The sequence below is a fragment of the Aythya marila genome, assembly GCF_965140915.1.
Source record: "Aythya marila genome assembly, chromosome: 2".
NCBI classification, from domain to species: domain Eukaryota; kingdom Metazoa; phylum Chordata; class Aves; order Anseriformes; family Anatidae; genus Aythya; species Aythya marila.
Genome location: NC_139043.1, coordinates 28,748,201 through 28,767,397, shown reverse-complemented (window position 1 = coordinate 28,767,397; position 19,197 = coordinate 28,748,201). Strand labels below are relative to the sequence as shown.

General features: G+C 34.7%; 1 protein-coding gene across 5 annotated transcripts in view; it reads right to left on the bottom strand.

Annotated features, from left to right (window-relative positions):
• The window catches only part of PHF14 (PHD finger protein 14), a 164,548-nt gene that overhangs the window by 42,075 nt on the left and 103,276 nt on the right, over positions 1 to 19,197 (bottom strand). For 3 of the 5 annotated variants that reach the window (XM_082752177.1, XM_082752176.1, XM_082752178.1), the window contains exon 17: positions 16,347 to 16,464. In XM_082752177.1, the coding sequence (XP_082608303.1) occupies positions 16,347 to 16,464 (118 nt within the window). Of the gene's footprint in view, positions 1 to 10,616; positions 10,634 to 11,761; positions 11,823 to 14,923; positions 15,390 to 16,346; positions 16,465 to 19,197 lie in introns of those variants that run through there. The other 2 variants (XM_082752180.1, XM_082752179.1) reach the window with 2 other exon arrangements.

Below are 19,197 nucleotides of genomic sequence, written 5' to 3'. Positions count from 1 at the left end.
CCAGGAGGCAGAAGATGCCCTCCTAGCAGCCAGCTGCACTTGCCCTCCCTTGTTCTCCCAGGTGCTTACTTGGGAAGTCTTAGTCAGAATATGGTAAAATCTAGTAAATACAAGGTATCTGTAGTTCTTCACAGTTCCCAGGAAGACAAAGTAAAGCCCCAGGAGGAATGTACTCTTTATCTCAATCTACTTACTTTGTCTTTCATAGGATTTTACTCTGCGCTGGTTAATGAGGAAAGAATACAGGCTTTAAAAGCCCCTTTCCATATTTGTAAAATTTCATTTCCCTTTTCTGTTCCTATTTTGATACTTTCCTCATGTTAATTTTCTTTCATATTTTACAATCTCCTCTCTTCCTCTGTCCTCTCCAAAGACACAAAATTACAAACATAGCCTTTAAGGTGCTAACCTCCTGCACTGCCAGTCACAGAAGCAACACTCTTGTGTTATCCTTGGCTATGTTTTATTTCTCTTGGGAAGGGATGAAGATTTCTGTGTGCATACACTGTCAACACAACAGCCTCTCCTTCTCAGCTGACTCTGAAACTCATTCAGTTCATGCAACACACCTGAACCTGGATCTAAACCCTCTGCCCTCTTTTAAAGGCAGAAACCAAAGGAAAACCTTTTATAATTCTCTATTTTCCAAGTACAGAATCTTAATTACATTCTTTAGCCTCACACCTTTTCTTTGTTTGTTTTAATTAAACTCTGTGCAATACAGAGGAACCAGTAAAGTTACACAAAGTTTCCAATAAATACCAATCTGTTTCAATTTCTTATCCTTCTAAACTTTCTAAAAACTACAGCCCTGATAAAGCAAGCTTGCATCTTTGAAATCTGCCTACATTTCCACGTGTAAAAGCACAATTTCCCTTTACAACTGTATAAAAATAAAGATGCTACTATTGCTTAGCTTTCATTAAAACTGTTTGAACAAAGTATTAAAAGAAATAAGGTCATATGTTTGGAAAAAAAACCAACCCCCAAACCAAACATTAATCTACACATTCTTAAAGCTAGAAAGAGCACTCCCAAAATAATGTTTTTCATGTTTATTCTTCCAACTTTATCATATGCAAATAGAAACAGCAAACAGCAGAACATTTTACTATTTCAAAATGTCATCACTCACCAACCTCTGGAATCTGAATTAGTTTCCCCTTTCTAATTTTCCACATTTCCATTAGCCAGTATACTATTCCTACCTCTCTGTGTACTGAAACCTCTACTTATAAAATCAAACTCTCCTAGATTATTACTTTCCTTTTACTCTCCCATCATTCAAAAGCTCTCTTTCAGTACCCACTTTTATGACCTCAAAAGTCTCTGAATTCAATAACCGAATGTTAAAGCACTGTAATTAATAAAAATACATAAAAATAAACAACTAGAATTAACCGTGAAAATATAGGTTGTTGACAGTACTCTCATCTCCTATACATAATGCAAAGGAGTACCCCTTTCCTGTTACTGTCACAAACTACGACCATTGATCACAGATACACTGTGGTGCAAACTATTGGCAAAAAAGAAAAAAAAAAAAAAAGAAAAAAAGTATAATGATATAAGCATCTATTTGTATCACCAGAAATTTTTAGACTTTCTTCAATAAAGGGAAAAAGCCAATATCTATTTTTCTTGTGCTATATCTCCCATGTTTCGGATAACTTTGTAATTATGTGGTGTACCAGAGCAAAAGATTTTACTTGACTATCCTTTTGCAGGATATTAATATACTGGCAATACTGCTATACTACACTATTATCATTGCATATAACAGTAACTCAATACCTTTTCCTTTTTTGCTGATACCACTTTCTTCCTAAGTATTGTTCTGATATATATTATTTATTATGATTTAGGATAGAAGTATATACTATAGCCCCCAAAATTATTTTTATCCTAATTTTAAAAGAGTTTTAAAAGCTCTTTAAGACAATACACAATTTATTACTGTTAGATCAGGATATTTAATCTTCCCCATGTCCATTCAGTACGGCTCACATGTCTCCCATCCTTTTTTTTTTTTTCTCTAAAAGAGATAAGACCAAAAGTTGCATAATAAATTCTCAAACATATCACAAGCACCTACAGTATGCGTGCCTCTCATTGTGCTACACGTGTCATACAACTTGCAACAGCAGACTTCAGTGTACTCACAGAAAGACACTTGTATTTTGCACCTAAGCTTTAAAATACATTTTCAGATCAACAAATGTCCAGAGACACCTGCTATTAGCTGTGGAAGGAGCTGCTGCAACTACAATTGCTCCATGTGTAAGACAACATTCGGGTTTGCAGTCCTCTGTTTCCATGAGTGGTATTTCTTTCCTTCAGAATGGTCTTCCCAATGGTCTGGGACTGACCACAGCAGTATATTTATACAGTGTCTCCAAAAGATAGCTTTACTCCACTTGTATTTGTTTTCAAGTCATGTTTAAGCCACCCCAAACTTTTCAAGCTCTTGGAGCACAAATTGACCACATTCAGGAATCCAGCACCATTCATTTTGCAGTATGGCACAGCAGCAAACTTACTTCCACCCTTCAGGCCAAGCTGCCCATTCACACAATTTCTGGTCCAAGCAGTTTGCTTCTCCCTTCTTCCACCGCTTGAAAGAAAGCGTACACAACATTTGCTCACAATACTTCGCTAACACTTTGCCTGAAAAGATTGGGCACTTGAGAAGATCTTTGCTCAAAAACCAGCTGCTTTATTCTAACAAAAATAGAACGTAGCTTTTTTTCAAGCACACAATCTTCAGATATTATGCATCAGCATGCAGAGTGCGTCTGTCAGATGTTGGAACAAAGCTTTAAATTGTATCATCTAACTTAATTCTCAAGACAGGGTCAGCACATTCACTGAGCTTTTTTTTCTTTTTCCTTTGAGATGTCCTTTAAGTAATATTTATTTAGCTTCTTACATCTTCATCAGTACTGATTCTTGCTTTTCAGCTCCTTTAAGTTCAGATTTTCCCAACATAACGCAAAACAGAGATGTTAAAATGTGTGATCACCAAAAGCATCACAAAATTTTCAGACTACTTATTAAATCAAAATTAGTTTTCATCTCTCCCCACTTCCAGATTTTTTCTCCAGTAACAAGAGAAAATAAAGGGATTACACAATACATCATTCTTGCAGTCTGAGTTTATTACACAAGTTTTATAGCTCCCTAAACTTCCCTCTTATGGCATCCTTATCTGCCTGCGCTTCAGAGGTTTTCCATAACCACTGTGTCCTGCTCTGGGGAAAGGCTCTCTGTGTGCCCTCCGCATCCTTCTTTCAACCTTACCACAGCCCTAAGCTTAAATTCATTCTATTCTCTCCTGAGTCAGTTTTTGTGTATTCCTCCGTGTAGAATTTTCTCATTCATAACAATGTATGTGTGCTCACATTTTCCCTTCTGTGCCAAGGGCTTCTCTTGCAGTCCCATTAATTTTCCCCATCCTGTTTCTCTCTCTCTAGGTCCTCATCCCCAAAAGGTACTGTATTTTACTTTCAACTGGTAAAGCATGGAAATAAAACATTAATTCAATACTATGAAATATTTTAAACAAAATCAATCCATCTATATAAGAGCATTCATATAAAAATATTTCTTATATCCTCTTTTTCAGATCTCGTTGTAACATCTTAATGTGCCAAATTAAAAGATAAAACCTCACAGATATCCTTTAACAATCCTCAAACAAGTATGTTAGGAACTCTATTTTGTGGGTGCCCCTGATTTATTCATTCACACTGGTCAGCAGACTGCAGTAATTAAAGAAAATTTCCATGTAAGTTTAAACTACTCATAGAGAGGCATACTCTTATTAATGCAAAGTAGCCAGCTAAAACAAGGATGTTTTGTTCTGTCAGACTGAGCCACACTGACAAGGGACTATTTGCTAAAAAGGGAAGGAGCAGCCCAGTTGATGTGACATTAATCAGCCATCTTTTGCTGAGCCTGCAGGAACTAAAAGGTCAAACCCAGTGCTGCTGCTTTAAAGCATCCTCAAAAAGGCCTAGAAATTCCTCATTCTTACCTAATTAAAAACACTGAAAATGATATATAGAATGATGAGGGTACATTAACTCAAAATGTTGACCTTAGTCCTTTGTTCTAGGAGGCATACATTTTTATTTATTTATTTATTCATTCATTTTTTAAGACAGAAATCCTTTTTGTTTCTCATCTATATTTAAAAACAAAACAAAACACCAAGCCCCTTAGTTTTCAGTATAATTGCTTAAATAACATTGTGGCCCAGATTCTTTCAGTTAAAAACATTTTGCATGAAGTGCTTATACAAATACACAAATTACTAAAATTAATAATCTAATAGCATATATCTGTGTATTAAATTTTAGGCTTTCTACCTTGAGACTCTACTGATACATAATTCCACAAAATCTGTTATTGAAAAGGGAATGAAATAGCTTTTGTAGTCAATAAAACTAAAGCAGAAATCCCTTTGATACAGCAAACGTAAGAGTGATTTTAATAGTCACTTCGTGCCTAAGCAACTCTCTTTTGATGTTGCTTCTTCATACCTCCATTAAACGTATATATCAACCTTAAAAGTATTTCTCCTTTCTCCAATGTGTGGAATACCAGATAGATCCTTGTGTTGGGTCTGTCTGGGATGGAGTCACCTTTCCCTGCAGCAGCCCACACCACCACAATCCCAAGCATTGTGTGAGAGAGCAGAGAACATTTTCCAAAATGCAAAGAGCTTCCGAAGCACTGGCAAGGCCTCTCCTGAAACAACCAGGACTACCATGACTGGCTCTAGAAAGATCTGTGGAAGGTAGCACGCACCTTCCATGTGAATAGCACATGTGAACAAGACTCCAGAAAGCACATGTTGGAAGAAATTAAATAGTCCAGATTTAGAACATTATGGGCAGGATGAGTTAAAGTATTTTGAAGTTTAGATATTTACGAGCCTCATCAAAAGACCAAAAAAGAGCAAAGGTCAATAATCAACTACAAGTCCCAGCAGAACACACAGGGAGAGTCAGGACATACCAGCACCAGCACTACTGTGGTGCAACAGAAGAGTTGTGGTGTTGGGGATCAGTCAGACAAGCTACTGCATAGAGACTGCATGTCCACCTCCAGCTCTGGTGTCTGCTGAAAGAACCCCAGAGCTTGCATTCTCTTGAGACCTCTCCATAACACGAACCAAAGCCCAGTCAGTAATTGGTAGCAACTGGGTGGTTTGCTTCAAAAATGAATGCCTGACCTTAACCAAAACGCTAAGATAAATACACACTAAAATACCTCAGATTAAGATCCATGAAAATGAGCACACTAGCATGCAGAACCATTTCAGTTAGTCAATAAGTTAATAAATGTTCAGAGTAATAGAGTGTCTTAATGCCACCTTTAGTCAGAGTTCAGCAACATTACACTGGACTATCAAGAGTTTCAACTTAAGATTCACTGCACTGAAAGCTCTCTGGGGTCTAAATGCCCCACTGTGGTTGTTTTGCTTTGTGTTTTGTTGTTGTTTGCTTTTCCCTCCAAATAATAAAAAGAAAGACATAAACACATTTAAACCTTTCCTACCGTACTTCTAGCAGATGGTTTGGTTGCTGCCCTAAATTCACTGGTCAGTCATTCAACCATCATAATGCAAATCCTGGTTGACTTCCTTCTTCTGCTTAAGAGGGTTAAAAATTGTATTTTTCAAGAGATTGCCTAACCCATCTCACTGTTCTTTAGCTGAAGCAGGTAGCTTTGCATGTAAGAACAGTTCACTGGGTAAAATGCTCCACTGTAGATTAACCAGGATACTTCAGAAAGGATTTATATTCCAAATACTTTACTATTTTGTACCAAGGAGCTTGTTACAGGATCTGTCTATGCTGTACCCAGGAAGAACATAAAGAACTACAGCTCTATAAGTCATTCCAGTGAGATATTAATGACAGATTAGTAAATCACATCTCCCACATTTCAGACTTTTTTTTTTTTTTTCATAATTAGCTTTTAAATGTGGGTGATAGTGACGACTCTTGAAGCTGTCCTTACATGAATATAGACATAATAACCTTGAAAAAGTTCTTTACCACGACAATAAATGTATTTAGAATCATTTCAAATTCATTTTGCTCTGAAGTTGCTTTGCCTTTTGCAAAACTTTCATCCTAAACAAGCAGTGGAGATACTGATATGATGTCCTAGAAGAAAACAGTAGGGCAAATTGAATATTCACTCAAAACATAATATACTTGCAAATATGAGTATCTGATATGTATCCTTATTTATTGCAAAGGATTGGTTACATATTTAATATTCATTATGTCAATGACTGTATCAATCTGCTGACGCCCTTCTACTTCCAAAATTAAACATATAATGTGATTAACCCACTCTAAGTACACTTCTGTGTCTTCCATAAATACTTGAGTTATGTTGCTATTTCCTTTTTGACACTTCTTTTCTTTGGATATTTATATCGCATGTGAAAGGATACCATCTGCCCTTCAGTATTCACGAGATTAGTAGCTAGAAGAAATCTTGCTATCTACAGATTTCCATATAAATACATATATATAGAGAGAGAAAAGGTACTGTTTGATGCTGTTGAAATACAATTAAGACTTTCTAAACATGCTCAAAGGTGTTTCAAACCACTGAACCAGATAATCATTTTCAACCATTACCAAAGACACATTTACTAAAAATCTGAGATAAACTTAATTGCTACCAGAATTTAACAATGCAATATGCATTTTAAAGGTTTTGTGAAAATCTTTTGAAAAGCCACTTTAAAATTCCACACAATATTTGTGCACTTTCTTGGTAGAGCTAATTATAATGCTCTTACAGTTATATTCCCACACAAGCTATTTGCTGAGCCAATTTTAAGGAGAGGGAACTTTTCTGCTACAGAATGCTAAAATTCAAGTGGTGAGGCACTCCTTTGCTCAGAAAGTGGCTGACACAGCACAAATCAGCAATGCCCAGCTGTCTTCTGCAAAATGTCATTAAATGTGGCTGGCACTAAGAGAATCTCTGTTTGAGAATGGCGACTAAACCTCACGACCACTATCTAACACTACCACAAAAAGCAAGCCTCGACTATGAAAAATTCATTACTTGCTTAGCACATCATAAAATGGCAATTTCCCTCCCCCACTTCCTCATCTCCTTTCTCTCTCCCAGTTCAGTATGAATGGATTTTGTCTACTTAGCATTAGTAATTTATACTGATGAGTGACACAATACTTTAAATGGCATAGATGGCAACATTTCTTTGAAAGCCTTTAAAATAAAATCAGCCTTGAGAGTAAACATGCGGAGGTAATTAGGCAACTACGATTATGTGTTCAGATCCTATCCAGAGACTAACAATTAAAGATCTACCTCTTCCTTTATTATACAAAATATGATTATAGGTGATGTGCTAAGATAATTTGCAAGGTAATAAAGTTGGACTAGTTGTGAGGAATTAAGATATATAATTATTCTTTAATTACATATATTCTAGTTCTATATAAGACATAATGCAAGAAATATATATAACAGGTGAAGAAATTTATTTCAGGCTTTCAGTAGCAACCGTAAACTACTATGCAAAATTAGAGTGGATAGGGATGTCACCAGAATCCAGACATACCCCTGCACTTTTCAGGATTCCTTTTGCTTGTAATTGCAAAGTATACACCTCTTGCTACTTTCTGTTGACAGTCTTCAATTCTTTCTGAATATTCAAATAAGAAAAGAGTGCACTTTTTACTACTGCCCTCCTGGCAGCTTGTATCATGAAAACCAAAAATTTAATCAAGACTCAACCAGGTGAAAAAAAAAAGGTCACTCACAAAACTTTTCATTCACATTTTTTGTAGATGCTTTCAGAATCAATATGTGTTCTACTAATTAAGTAAATAACAACCAACATTTGCAACTAGCTTGTTAATAGAAAGTAGCAATGGTCAATTACAATTTATTGGCAAATTTGTTTATGATTCTACTGCCAGCATGATGCCCCTAATTATCAATACTCTAGGTTAAAGGCTCATTATTTTAGGAACTCTACAGCAGGGAGATGACTGGATTGATGAAGTGAATGAATCTGTGATGTTTTGGCAGCTACAATTTGGTGACCTTCAAATGCTAATATTTTCCTTTTGTGACTTCATTTAGAAAGGAATGTAAAACTGATAGAACCTGGGTTAAAACTGTTATCTATGCATCTTTTATATTTCTATTCATCATCTTCAAAATGTAAAATACATTGTCACAATGTTACTCTACAGCTGTAAATATCTAGAGATTAATTTTGAAAAGCAAGAAAGAGAACACATCCAGATAGATCTTTTATAAGGCATTCCTCTTGTCCTTCCCAGACACTACTCTTCCATTGGTCTTCTCACATACTTTCTAAGTATGCACACCAAAGAGGAGTTATAAAATGATCTTCCTGTTGTGGGGTGCTGAAAATGTGCTGTCATTTTTTATTCTCTCATGCTGTTTTAGCATAAAACTAGGTTTAGCGACTTTATAGACATGATGCTTGCTGCTTTTTGGATTTTTTTCCAATTGCAGACAGGTCCCAGCAGAGACTCCTCAGCACTGCACTAGTGGGCAACTAAGACTGTAAATTCATTTTGTCATGGCTTAGGAAGCATAAGTCATAATTCAGTAGAAGGGCAATTTCTCAGATACAGCGTAATTGCAAGCAGACTTTGTTAGAAGCATAACCTAAAGAAGGTAAGAGGGAGCAGTGGCATTTCTAACAGCTGCCCAGTGAAGAGATTTTGCTTCCTTAATCATTACTTTAGGAGAGGTAATAGTTAGTCTATCAAAACTAAGCCGCATCTAAACTAGAGCTTTAGATACTTAAACATTAGATTTTTATTCAGATCAGATGCATTAAAAATGTGAAGCCACTATGCTGTGTAATTTAAATTATTTTTAAGTCTGGCACTTTACTAGCACCAGCTGCCTCTTAAATGTTCCATTGGAAATTGGACATAGGTGGGTGTATTAACAAGAGTGAAAATTAATGACCGAGCTTGTTTCTAATTTCAGCCATCCTTGCTTGTTTTTACTTCATTAACTATTTTTAGTTGCAATAAAGCAAACTGTCAAGACAACTTAGGAAAAGCAGGACTACCTCAGTAATAATTTGATTCATGAGACATTCACAAAGCCTCTTGAAAAAATAATCTGCTTCATTTTAAAGATAGTATGAGGTGTGTGTATAGTAACACTGAAATGAATCACCCTCTTCAGTAGTATTTGATATATGTGTTCTTCCTGCTTGAAACATTCAGCATTATAGAAGGCATTGGATGACACCACTCATCTCCCACTAAGGAAAAGAACTTAAAACAGTGTGCAAAGTTTCAGCTTTGGAAAAAATGTTGAATTGTTAGGTTATGAAAGAGAATGAATGAAGTTAAGTAGCAAGGGATTTCTTCAGTCTACTAGATAAGAAAACAGGAAAAAAGAAAATGAATCTTGGAAATAAAATAAATTTGGGATCAAGTACCATTAAAGTGGGATTTTACTGACAAAAATACCTATTTAAAACTGCTGTGCACACAGTTTCTAGTATAACAGGATCTGATCAGATTTCTTATAGCTTTTTCTTTTTTTTGGGGGGGGAGAAGGCAAAGTTTAATAAAGAACAAGTTATGTATTTCACTTTGCATTCCTAATCAGTACTTTAATCTATCCCATTGTTATGCTTCAAAATAAGAAACCTGTTTTTGCATTTGGTACAACTATAAATCATGAGGAGTAAGATCCCTGTATTTCAATTTCTTTAAACTTCTGGTTGGCATTAGATCTATTGTCCTCTGTGGAATCAATCAAACAAAGACTTGTTCAGAAAAGGTTGTGGAAAAGAGAATGTTGTAGTGTATTGCCCATTTTTCACTATACTTTTTGATACAGTTAAACTGCACGTAGTAAGAAGTAACAGGCACTAGAAGTCTAAGGCTTTGGCTGTCAGTAACATGGTGTGTTTGGAATAGGTAGAATTGATTTTGATGCAAAGAAGAATTCAAATATTTAAAATAAACATCCATTCAAAAATATTTTTCAGTGCTTAGCTTCTCTTTCATTAAAACCTAAGCTTCCTACTTACACTACGGGAATCTTCTTCTGGCAACTGAGTGTATCTGATTATTTGGATTAATTTGTGGATGTAATACCAACTAACTTTATGCTGAGCTTATCCTCTACACATAAATCAAGTCCCATCTTAACTTAATTTCAAGGCTGATTATTTTTGGAGTATTTTATGATATAAATTATTTTCATTACATGGATTTTTTTTTATACCTGTTTGCCAGAAAATAACACAGGCCGTGCCAACTCATTTTTCTAAATACGATACCTGGGGAGCAAATACTAGAACACACTTGGCAATATTTCAGCCAACTGATAAGAACTACCCCACACGACAATTTCACCCTTTTATTTATTTATTTTTCACTATCTTGATAGTCAAACTCCTTCCTATGCCAAGGTCTGGCATTACTGAAGTTCTTAAAACAGCATGTAAGTGGTAAAGAACTTCTTTTAAGTTTTGTCACAGCCTTACACATTTGGATTCTTTTATCTTGTCCGATTTCAAAGAAATCATTTCAGGGCCAAGGTTTGACAGTTCGTCACAAACCTAGGAAGACAACAATGACTTCAATGTAACCACATATTTTCTAGTTGCTATATATAAAAAAATCTTTTATTACATGGCACAAAACATGTCCCACTGATAGCATTATTCAACTCTAATAGCTTTAAATAAAGGAACAAATACGATAAAGTTTAACTGTATTGTTCACAATTACCATATAATAAAATAGGTCAAAATATCCATGCCTAGTAAAAGTGAAAACAGATTCTACCTTTACAAATGTAGTCACTTACACTATGCAATTTGTTATTCGGTAAACCACTTTGAAATACTAACTTAAACCTGAAGACAGTAGCATAAACATTGAGTTTTTTCCATTATATTCTGTTCTGCATGTATCAGTCAGCAGATCTGTTAGCAGTATTCATGCGTCATTTTTCAGGTGCAATGCTGTTCACCATGGTGGCAGAACATTTGCTTGTATGTTGTGTCCTCGAATGTGCACTGACTAAATTAGGCTCACAGCATCTTTATAAGCATTGCAGTCACTCTGTCAGAATATGTAACTGAAACAAGTTTGAATTAATACAAAGGAACTTTAAGAATAAATGTTTTTTGATTTATTTTTGTAAAGATGTATTTTAAATATAACTTCTTAAAATCACATTGCACTGAATGATATCTACAGAAGTGCTATAAAACATATTTACAACACGATTAAGCATGCATATAATGGTATCAGCCTGTGCCAAACTCATATATTATATTCAAATAGGGTTTTCTTGTATATATAAAATGTTAAAGACTTTGGCTTTATCAGAAATGTTTTGTTCTGAACGCTAGTAAATACCCAAATAAAGTCTGTCCATGCAGCGCTCATTCAATCATCTTCTACATGTACTCAAGCAAGCAGAATCCCTAAACTGTAACCCTTGCTAACCAGAACTGTCTAGCCTCCTTTCTAGTCCCTGGACAGTAAAAAGCAGCTCCAAGGACAATTCATCCAAATTTAAAGAAAATGTCTAAAATAAAGGTGCAGTATCAGCATTTTACAAACAGGAAGCCAAGACCTAGGGAGAGTAACAATTAAAAGTTTTATTAAATTTGTTACTCAGTTTTCAATAGTCTAGACCATGTTATTGTGGAGACTACTTTCAAAACACAACTTACATTATCACCTCTGCAGCTCTGAGAATTCAGCACTTTTGCATGTCAGGCCAAAGGATCCAAGCTGGGCAGCACCAAATGAGAAAAAGATCCACACTAAACGTCTGAAAATTGTAACTTGTCTAGCATTCACAGGAGCTTAGGGGTGAGACAAGAATAAAATTCAATCTTCCAGTCACAACTCAACTACTTCAAACAGAAGGGTAATCCTTTTTTTCTCTTCCTGAAACTAACGCCTTTTTTTTTTTCAGATCTTGTAAAACCTAAAGACAGTGTTTTCTTCTAATACTCAACCCAAATTCATCTCTTTCAATGACCCCTAACAGCTAAATCAGAGAAGGCAGGGGTCCTATAGAAAATTAATAAATAAATAAAAATCACAGCATGAACTAATTAAAGGCTATAAATTCGTGCATAGTCACAAAAAGAATAAAGTGCTGCATGCAACCTTAATTTTGATATTTCCTACATTCTGAGAGCATGACATCGTGATTTTTTGGTTATCCTGTTACATATACATATATTTTTTTAAACACAGTTGTATGAAAGCATGCAAGTGTGCAAAAATACTCTCCAAATTTGAGATAAAGGAATAATGAAAAAAAAAAACTAAATTCCATAACCCATGAGATTCACATATGTACAACTCAAGAACAGACAAGGATCTTCTACACTCCTCATAGACCTTCTTAACCACCCACTTCATGTTAGCATAAAATTCCACAGACTAAAGTAATTAAATTGAATTCCTTTTCTTTTGACGAAATCAAGAGATTTGCAATAAATTTTACATGGTGATGTTTCAATTATTCATTTTAATGATTTTTAATTTAAAAAAACTATTTTGAATATTATATTCAATGTTTTAATACAATAGCATCCAATTATATTTGCTTATTCACTATGTGGAAGCAAGATATACCAAAAGAAATGCTGCTGCTTTGCTAATAAGCAAAATTATCCATGATTGCTTTCCAACAAAAAAAGGCGTACAAAAAATACTATTTGCCAGGGCTGGTGTGTTATGGCTTTGTCATTCCAGGAAATATTTCCTGAGGGGTTTAGATGAGAATTCTACACGTATACACTGACAATTTATTTCCACTGAAAAAATGCAATATAGTAAAAGGATGAAATAAAAGCAAACTAAACAGAAGTCTACAGGCAAGGCAGCTGATCTTGCAGCATTCAAATAATGACCTGACATGTACACTCTGCAGCTTTTTGCAAAATAGATTGTATACAAAGATGAACAGATCGAAACTAAAGTAGCACGGTCACTGTAACTAGCATGATATATGTTTAAAGTCTTTGCTGCCTTGGTACTTTGGAAAAATTTGAAATTGGAAGAGATACTTCAAACAGTACTTTTTAAAAGGAAGGCAATAGAAAGGAATCCTGTACAGCCATATCTTATGACAATGGAACTTGACAATGAGGCCCTTATTGCACATAATGAACACATGGTCAGGCCACATTTGCTCCTACTAAATATTACCACATCATAATAGTAAATAATTTGGTTTATTTTATTTATTTTTATTAATATCAACTTAAATAAGGTCCTATATTCCTTCTGAATATCATTACTTGAAAGTATCGGGAAATTTATGATTTATAGTGCTGTTTGGCAATACTGAAAACACACCATAGCCCTTTCACTGGGTGGATGGATAATGTTACAGAAATGGAGAGCTTATAGCTTCACTTCAGCTTTCATGTGGCGTAACAAAATCTACAATGTTTTTTAGATGAGAGAGCTTGTCAGACCTTAGTAGTGAGCATCACCCATTCCATGAAAGTGACAGCAAGAATTACCAGCAGAGAAGCTGTTGCCCTCATGCCCTACAGCAAAGTCTCTCCCTGTCTGTTATTTGACAGGCAGGGTAATATGGGAATATGCTATGTTGGTGGAAAAACTGACACAATTGCTAGTCTCGTGACTAGTGTGAGCAAAATGGAAGCAGCATGTCCAACACTTGTGGTAGATAGCTATTTAAAGCATATGTTTCTTATTGCTACATTAAATCTCTTATACCACTGATACCTGCAAGTGTTTAGTAAAATCTGAAAATAAAAACACATTATTCACTGTTGGCAGTATGCAACTCTTCCCAAACATGTCAAATTTAAAGTCATAATTAGAAATTAAAAAGCAACTAAACCATTACATGCTATGCACTATAATCTCCTCATTGAAATAGTGTAATTTACTTACCGACTGTTTTTAAGGGCCAACACTGCTACAGAAGATATTGTTGCATAATTTTAAAATGTAAACTCTAGCAGTGATTTAAATTGGATCATAACAGATGAAAAATGTTGAAGGAAAGAAAACTAAACAATGGTCTCCTTGGCAAAAGCTGGAAATTCAATCCTATTTTGCTGCTATAATCTGTACTAGAAACTTCACAGTGACATACCAAAAATTGGATTTAGTGAGTGACTGAGAGATTGAAATTGCTGGGAGCTCAGGCTTGCAATTCATCCATAGGTCAGGCAGAGTGCAGCAAACCAGGCAACCTTCTCTACAGTTTTCCTCTTCCTAGCTTTAAGTACACATTTGAGGGAGTAGGCCCTCTAGCGAGGGGCAGAAAAAGCCTTATCACATCAGTTCCTGCTGTCTGTGAAAGGCTGTGCAAAATCATAGATATAGAATATACAATTCTAAAGCCAAAGAAAATTGAATGTGAAAATGATTAAGAACATACACAGAGCCCTACAACTTTTACAACCATGTTCACATTAAGGAAAGTTCACAAGGAGTGTAACTCAATGCTAAGTTGTTTGAATTTGTTTGAATTTGTAATGAGTAAAACAATAACAAATGCTACATTAAAAAAAAAAAAGACTTTAAAACATACAGAGCAATACAGCTTTTCAGAGAAATTTTTCTGCTTAGTTTTGTGAAAAAGCTATGTGAACACGACTACACAAAACCACAAGGAGTCCCCACAAGACAATTTTTCAGTATCTTTCATATACATTTTCACTCAAATACAATTCAAACTTCCTGAATTTGAAAGTGCAAATGACTTTATTAAATATACTCATTTAGACGTCTCTGTGAATGAAAAAGAAAATCAGACACAATAACAAGCTTTTTTTTTTTTTAATTTGCAATAATCACTAACATAATACAAAATACATCATCATTCTAACAATAAACTTTGTTTACTCTTCAGAACACTGTGGTTTTCAACTTTAAACTAACAGACACCCTGCACTAAATGAAGTTAATCATACTTAATTTACACAGTAAAGTATTCTAAAATTTTTATCTGGTACATAGTGTGCTAATCTCCTGGAAAACACATTTAGAAAAACAAACCCTGCTTTTTTGATCTTGTTTACTCAGAAGAAGCCAAGAAAAATGGAGATGGAAATTTTAACTAACATTATCAAGAACACCTTTTAGTTTAAGCAGGTGACAGAAATTCAATAACAATTTTAATTCACTCTTGGAATGTCCATTGCATGTAAGTGGTATTCAAGAAAGATTGCTTGATGTCCAAACTGTAGTGGACAGCTAATTTCCGATGTCTGTCTTCATATCTCCTTACAGAAGAATTTGATTAACCCCCCTGCCACGTGAAACTGAGTACCATATCTTCCCAGTCGGAAAGGGACACTATCAAGTCAAAAAAATTATATCACTGTATGGACTTTTTGTACCTACTGTTCTTTATAGTAACATCCAAGTAGGAAAACACACAACTTATAGCAGCACCTCTGCAGAGCTGTGTCCCTGTGTATCCAAATAGTGATTCACTTCCTTCTTACTTAAAATATTCTGCCAAATACCAAGAAAGTAGCAGCATAGCCGGTCAAATTCTAGAGAATTTTAGAATGCTCTGATGTATGTTTTTTGTTTGTTGACTTTGATGTACAAGATGAATTTGTAAATCCAATTATAAAAATCAAGTGGAAAGTGTCTCTTCAGAGGTTATGGTAATGACAGAAAAGAATGGCAGTACTAAGAAAACTGCAGAAAAGCAAAGAATCAAATCTTTATTTTTTTCATAAGTCAGAACTACAGAAGCATACTATTTCTGTCTGTATTATGTGAGTTAATCTAGATCAGAAATTTTGTTCTGATTAAGTCTGTTAAAATGTACTTGATCAAGGCATACCAATCAACATAAAGTATTAACAATTTTCACAATTTTTACCAATGGGGAAAAGAAATACTGATTTATTCATGCAAATAATTTTCATTCTTTTTGAAAAAGATATATTTTTCATCTCTCTTAGAGGTTTTGTTCTGTACTAATCCAGAAATACTTCCACTTGTCAATAACATTATCAATCTCGATATAGTATCCTTACTCCTTTCTTACATAACACTATAATGTGAAGAGAAAACATTTAACTCAGATAATAAAATTCTCTTTATTGATTATTTTCATTTTGCATACATTCTGTTTTTTAACCTGTTTTACAGAGAATCTGAAATCATTACTTTAAGACCTTCTACTGTTTCTCAGTGCAGATCAACTTATGGCATTTCAACACAAACTTCAGATGCTCAGTAAGACTGCTAAACCAGCATACTCCAACTATTTTTTCACAGGATGAATTAACTTACTTTGGAAGATGTAGAGTCACATTCCTGACAAATCCATCCATAGCCAGTCTGCTTGGGAGACTTTTTCAAGGGAGGGTCTAGACAGCCAAAATGGTAGCAGAGCCTACATTCATCACACCTACAAAAGAAAAAAATAGATGTATGTATATATAAATTGTGTTTCTATTTTATTTAGAATTGTGCATCTTTGCAACTCTCAGCACAAGATTTCTTGATCTATTATCATGGTAGAGAAAATACATTTTCTATAAGTGGTATTTTCAAACACCAACATTTCAAGTAGGTTCTGCCTAAATTGGAATATTCCAATGCAGACGCTCATGCACCACCTTCGTCATTATCTTATGTAAAAGACATTATTTAGGAGACTTGCAAATTAAAGAAAAAATATATAACCAGCTCAATTTTTTAGGTACAATGACATTTTTTCAGAAGTTCCTTGTATTTTTTAAACAGCAACAACATTGACTTTTAGTAGTTTTAAAAGATTTATTTAACACATATTTTACTCATCCATTTTTTCAAAGCCAACTGTCATGTGCTCACGTATTCAATAACTCAAAGTGTAATTTACAGCTATAAATTTTATAGTTCTATCTGTGCAGGTGATAAGTAAAAGCACAAAATGTTTTCTGATTCTCTTTGAATACACGGGAAATGGATGCTCATTTAAAAGGATTTCACTGTGATCTTTCACTTAAAAGGGTCCTATGCATACAGAACAATGTTATATTTTTATTAATAAAGTTTTCATTAGTGTTTAGTAGTGAGTATAGTCCACACATGAAACTCAAAACATTTATCATAACTATTCCTTGCTCACCCATTCCTAATGTACCAAGAAGAAATGCTACAGTATGAGTCCTTTACAAAAGGATCTTTAAATTAGACAGTACAATAATATGCTCAAATGAAGAAAAACATTTTAAAAACAAGTATTTTCATACATCTTAAAGAACTTCACTTTATTTGCATATTCTCCTGTAAATCAAATATTACAGAGTGGCTCAAATTGGAAGGGACCTCAAAGATCACCTAGTGCCAACCCCCCATGGGGGTTGCCATAGGGGTGGCCACCCACTAGATCAGTTTGCCCAGGGCCTCATCTAACCTGGCCTTGAACACCTCCAGGGATGAGACATGCACAACCTCTCTGGGCAACCTGTTCCAGTGCCTCACCACCCTCTGAGTGATGAGTTTCCTCCTAATATCTAACCCAAATCTCCCCTCTTTTAGTTTAAAATCATTCCCCTTCGTCCTGTGAGTGTCTGAAATAATCTATATCCTATATTCTGTTGTATGAAAAATAAAGCTTTTTAAAAAATTACTTCACAATATTCTCTTCAAGAAATATCCCTGAACTCTGAACTAAACCAATACAAATGATCCAAAAATAAGAAGTAAAATTAAAAAAATAAAAATTTCTAAGAATTCTCCTACAACTTTCTCTGCTTCCCTTGATGCTCATTTTCTCCATTACAAAGCACGCAAACATCACCAGAACACACAGGGTACCACAGAAGGAAGAAGCAAATAACAGAACATCTTACTGTAATGACAGAAGAAAATATTCAGGTGGCTTTTCTCCAGGAATGAGTCTCCAAATAAAATGCAAGCATTTTAAGATTATGCTCACTTAACCTAATTAAACACTTCTGTCCTTGCTATCAAGGCCACACTTAACTAGGGAAGCTGCCTGTGTTTAGCAGGTATGTGTAAGACATGAGCACTGGTAAGGGCTCTGCTCAGATAAGGGCACTGCTGGTACATCTTCTGCTAGTAGGAATTCAAAACAATAATCTACCTGTCAACAGAGTGCAAGATTGGACTGATATCGTGGCATTTTCCTATTAAAAAAAAAAAAAAAAAAAAAAAGTACAGGACAAAGAACACACTGAAAAGTGGGAAAAATAATAATAATAATAATAATTCTGTTCAGTTTTTAAAGACACAAGAGTTCTGTTGTAGAAATATATTACTTAGAAATATAGGCAGTTTTATTTCTTGTGAAAGGCATATTAAAGTAACAAAAAGGTTGAGAGTGGGAGATGAGATAGGTTACACTCCTGCTTTTCAACAGTGTATGTGACCTTCAGCAAAAGATGAAACCTCCTTTGAGCCTCAATGTTCTCATCTGCAAAGAAATACATTTTTCCTAACCTATCTCTGTATCTAGAATCTTGTTCATGTAAGCGCTTGCATTTCAGCAGTGCTTACCAGAGCTCTGAAGTCTCCCTTCTTGTAAACTGGGACCCTCTAAGTAACACAAAATAAAGGATCACACTGTTGCATTTCAGAGCTTAATCCTAAAAATCTACATCTGACTTCTAACAGCATTAATTCAGGTTGCATTTTTTTCTGAAGCAACTGCCTATATATAGAAGTGTTTATATGTTATGTTCAACAGAAACTGTTTCCCCTTTGTTCCACTTTGCCATCTCTTACGTCTTTTTCATTTTATATCTACAACATAGTATTTCCTGAATTCACCTTCAGCCACGTTTCAGATATATGCTGAGGAAGTCACCAAAAGCTGAGCTGAAATAAACAGAACACTGTGAAAATAAATACAGAATCCCCATTCTAAAGCTGACTGGTTTTAATATACATTGTTATTATTTCAGAGCTGGTTTGGAACAATCAAAATTGCTTTTTCTTAAAATGAGTTAACATACCTGAAAATTTTCAGATACTAACAGCTTCTATCTGCATCTGAGCAGCTGAGAAAATAAAAAGTACAAAAGCATATTCTCACGTATCAACATTCAAAGAGCTGAATGACTAATAATGAGGTTAAACCAAGTATTTTTAAACAGTTCTTCATATTGTTTTATAATGGAATACAGATTTT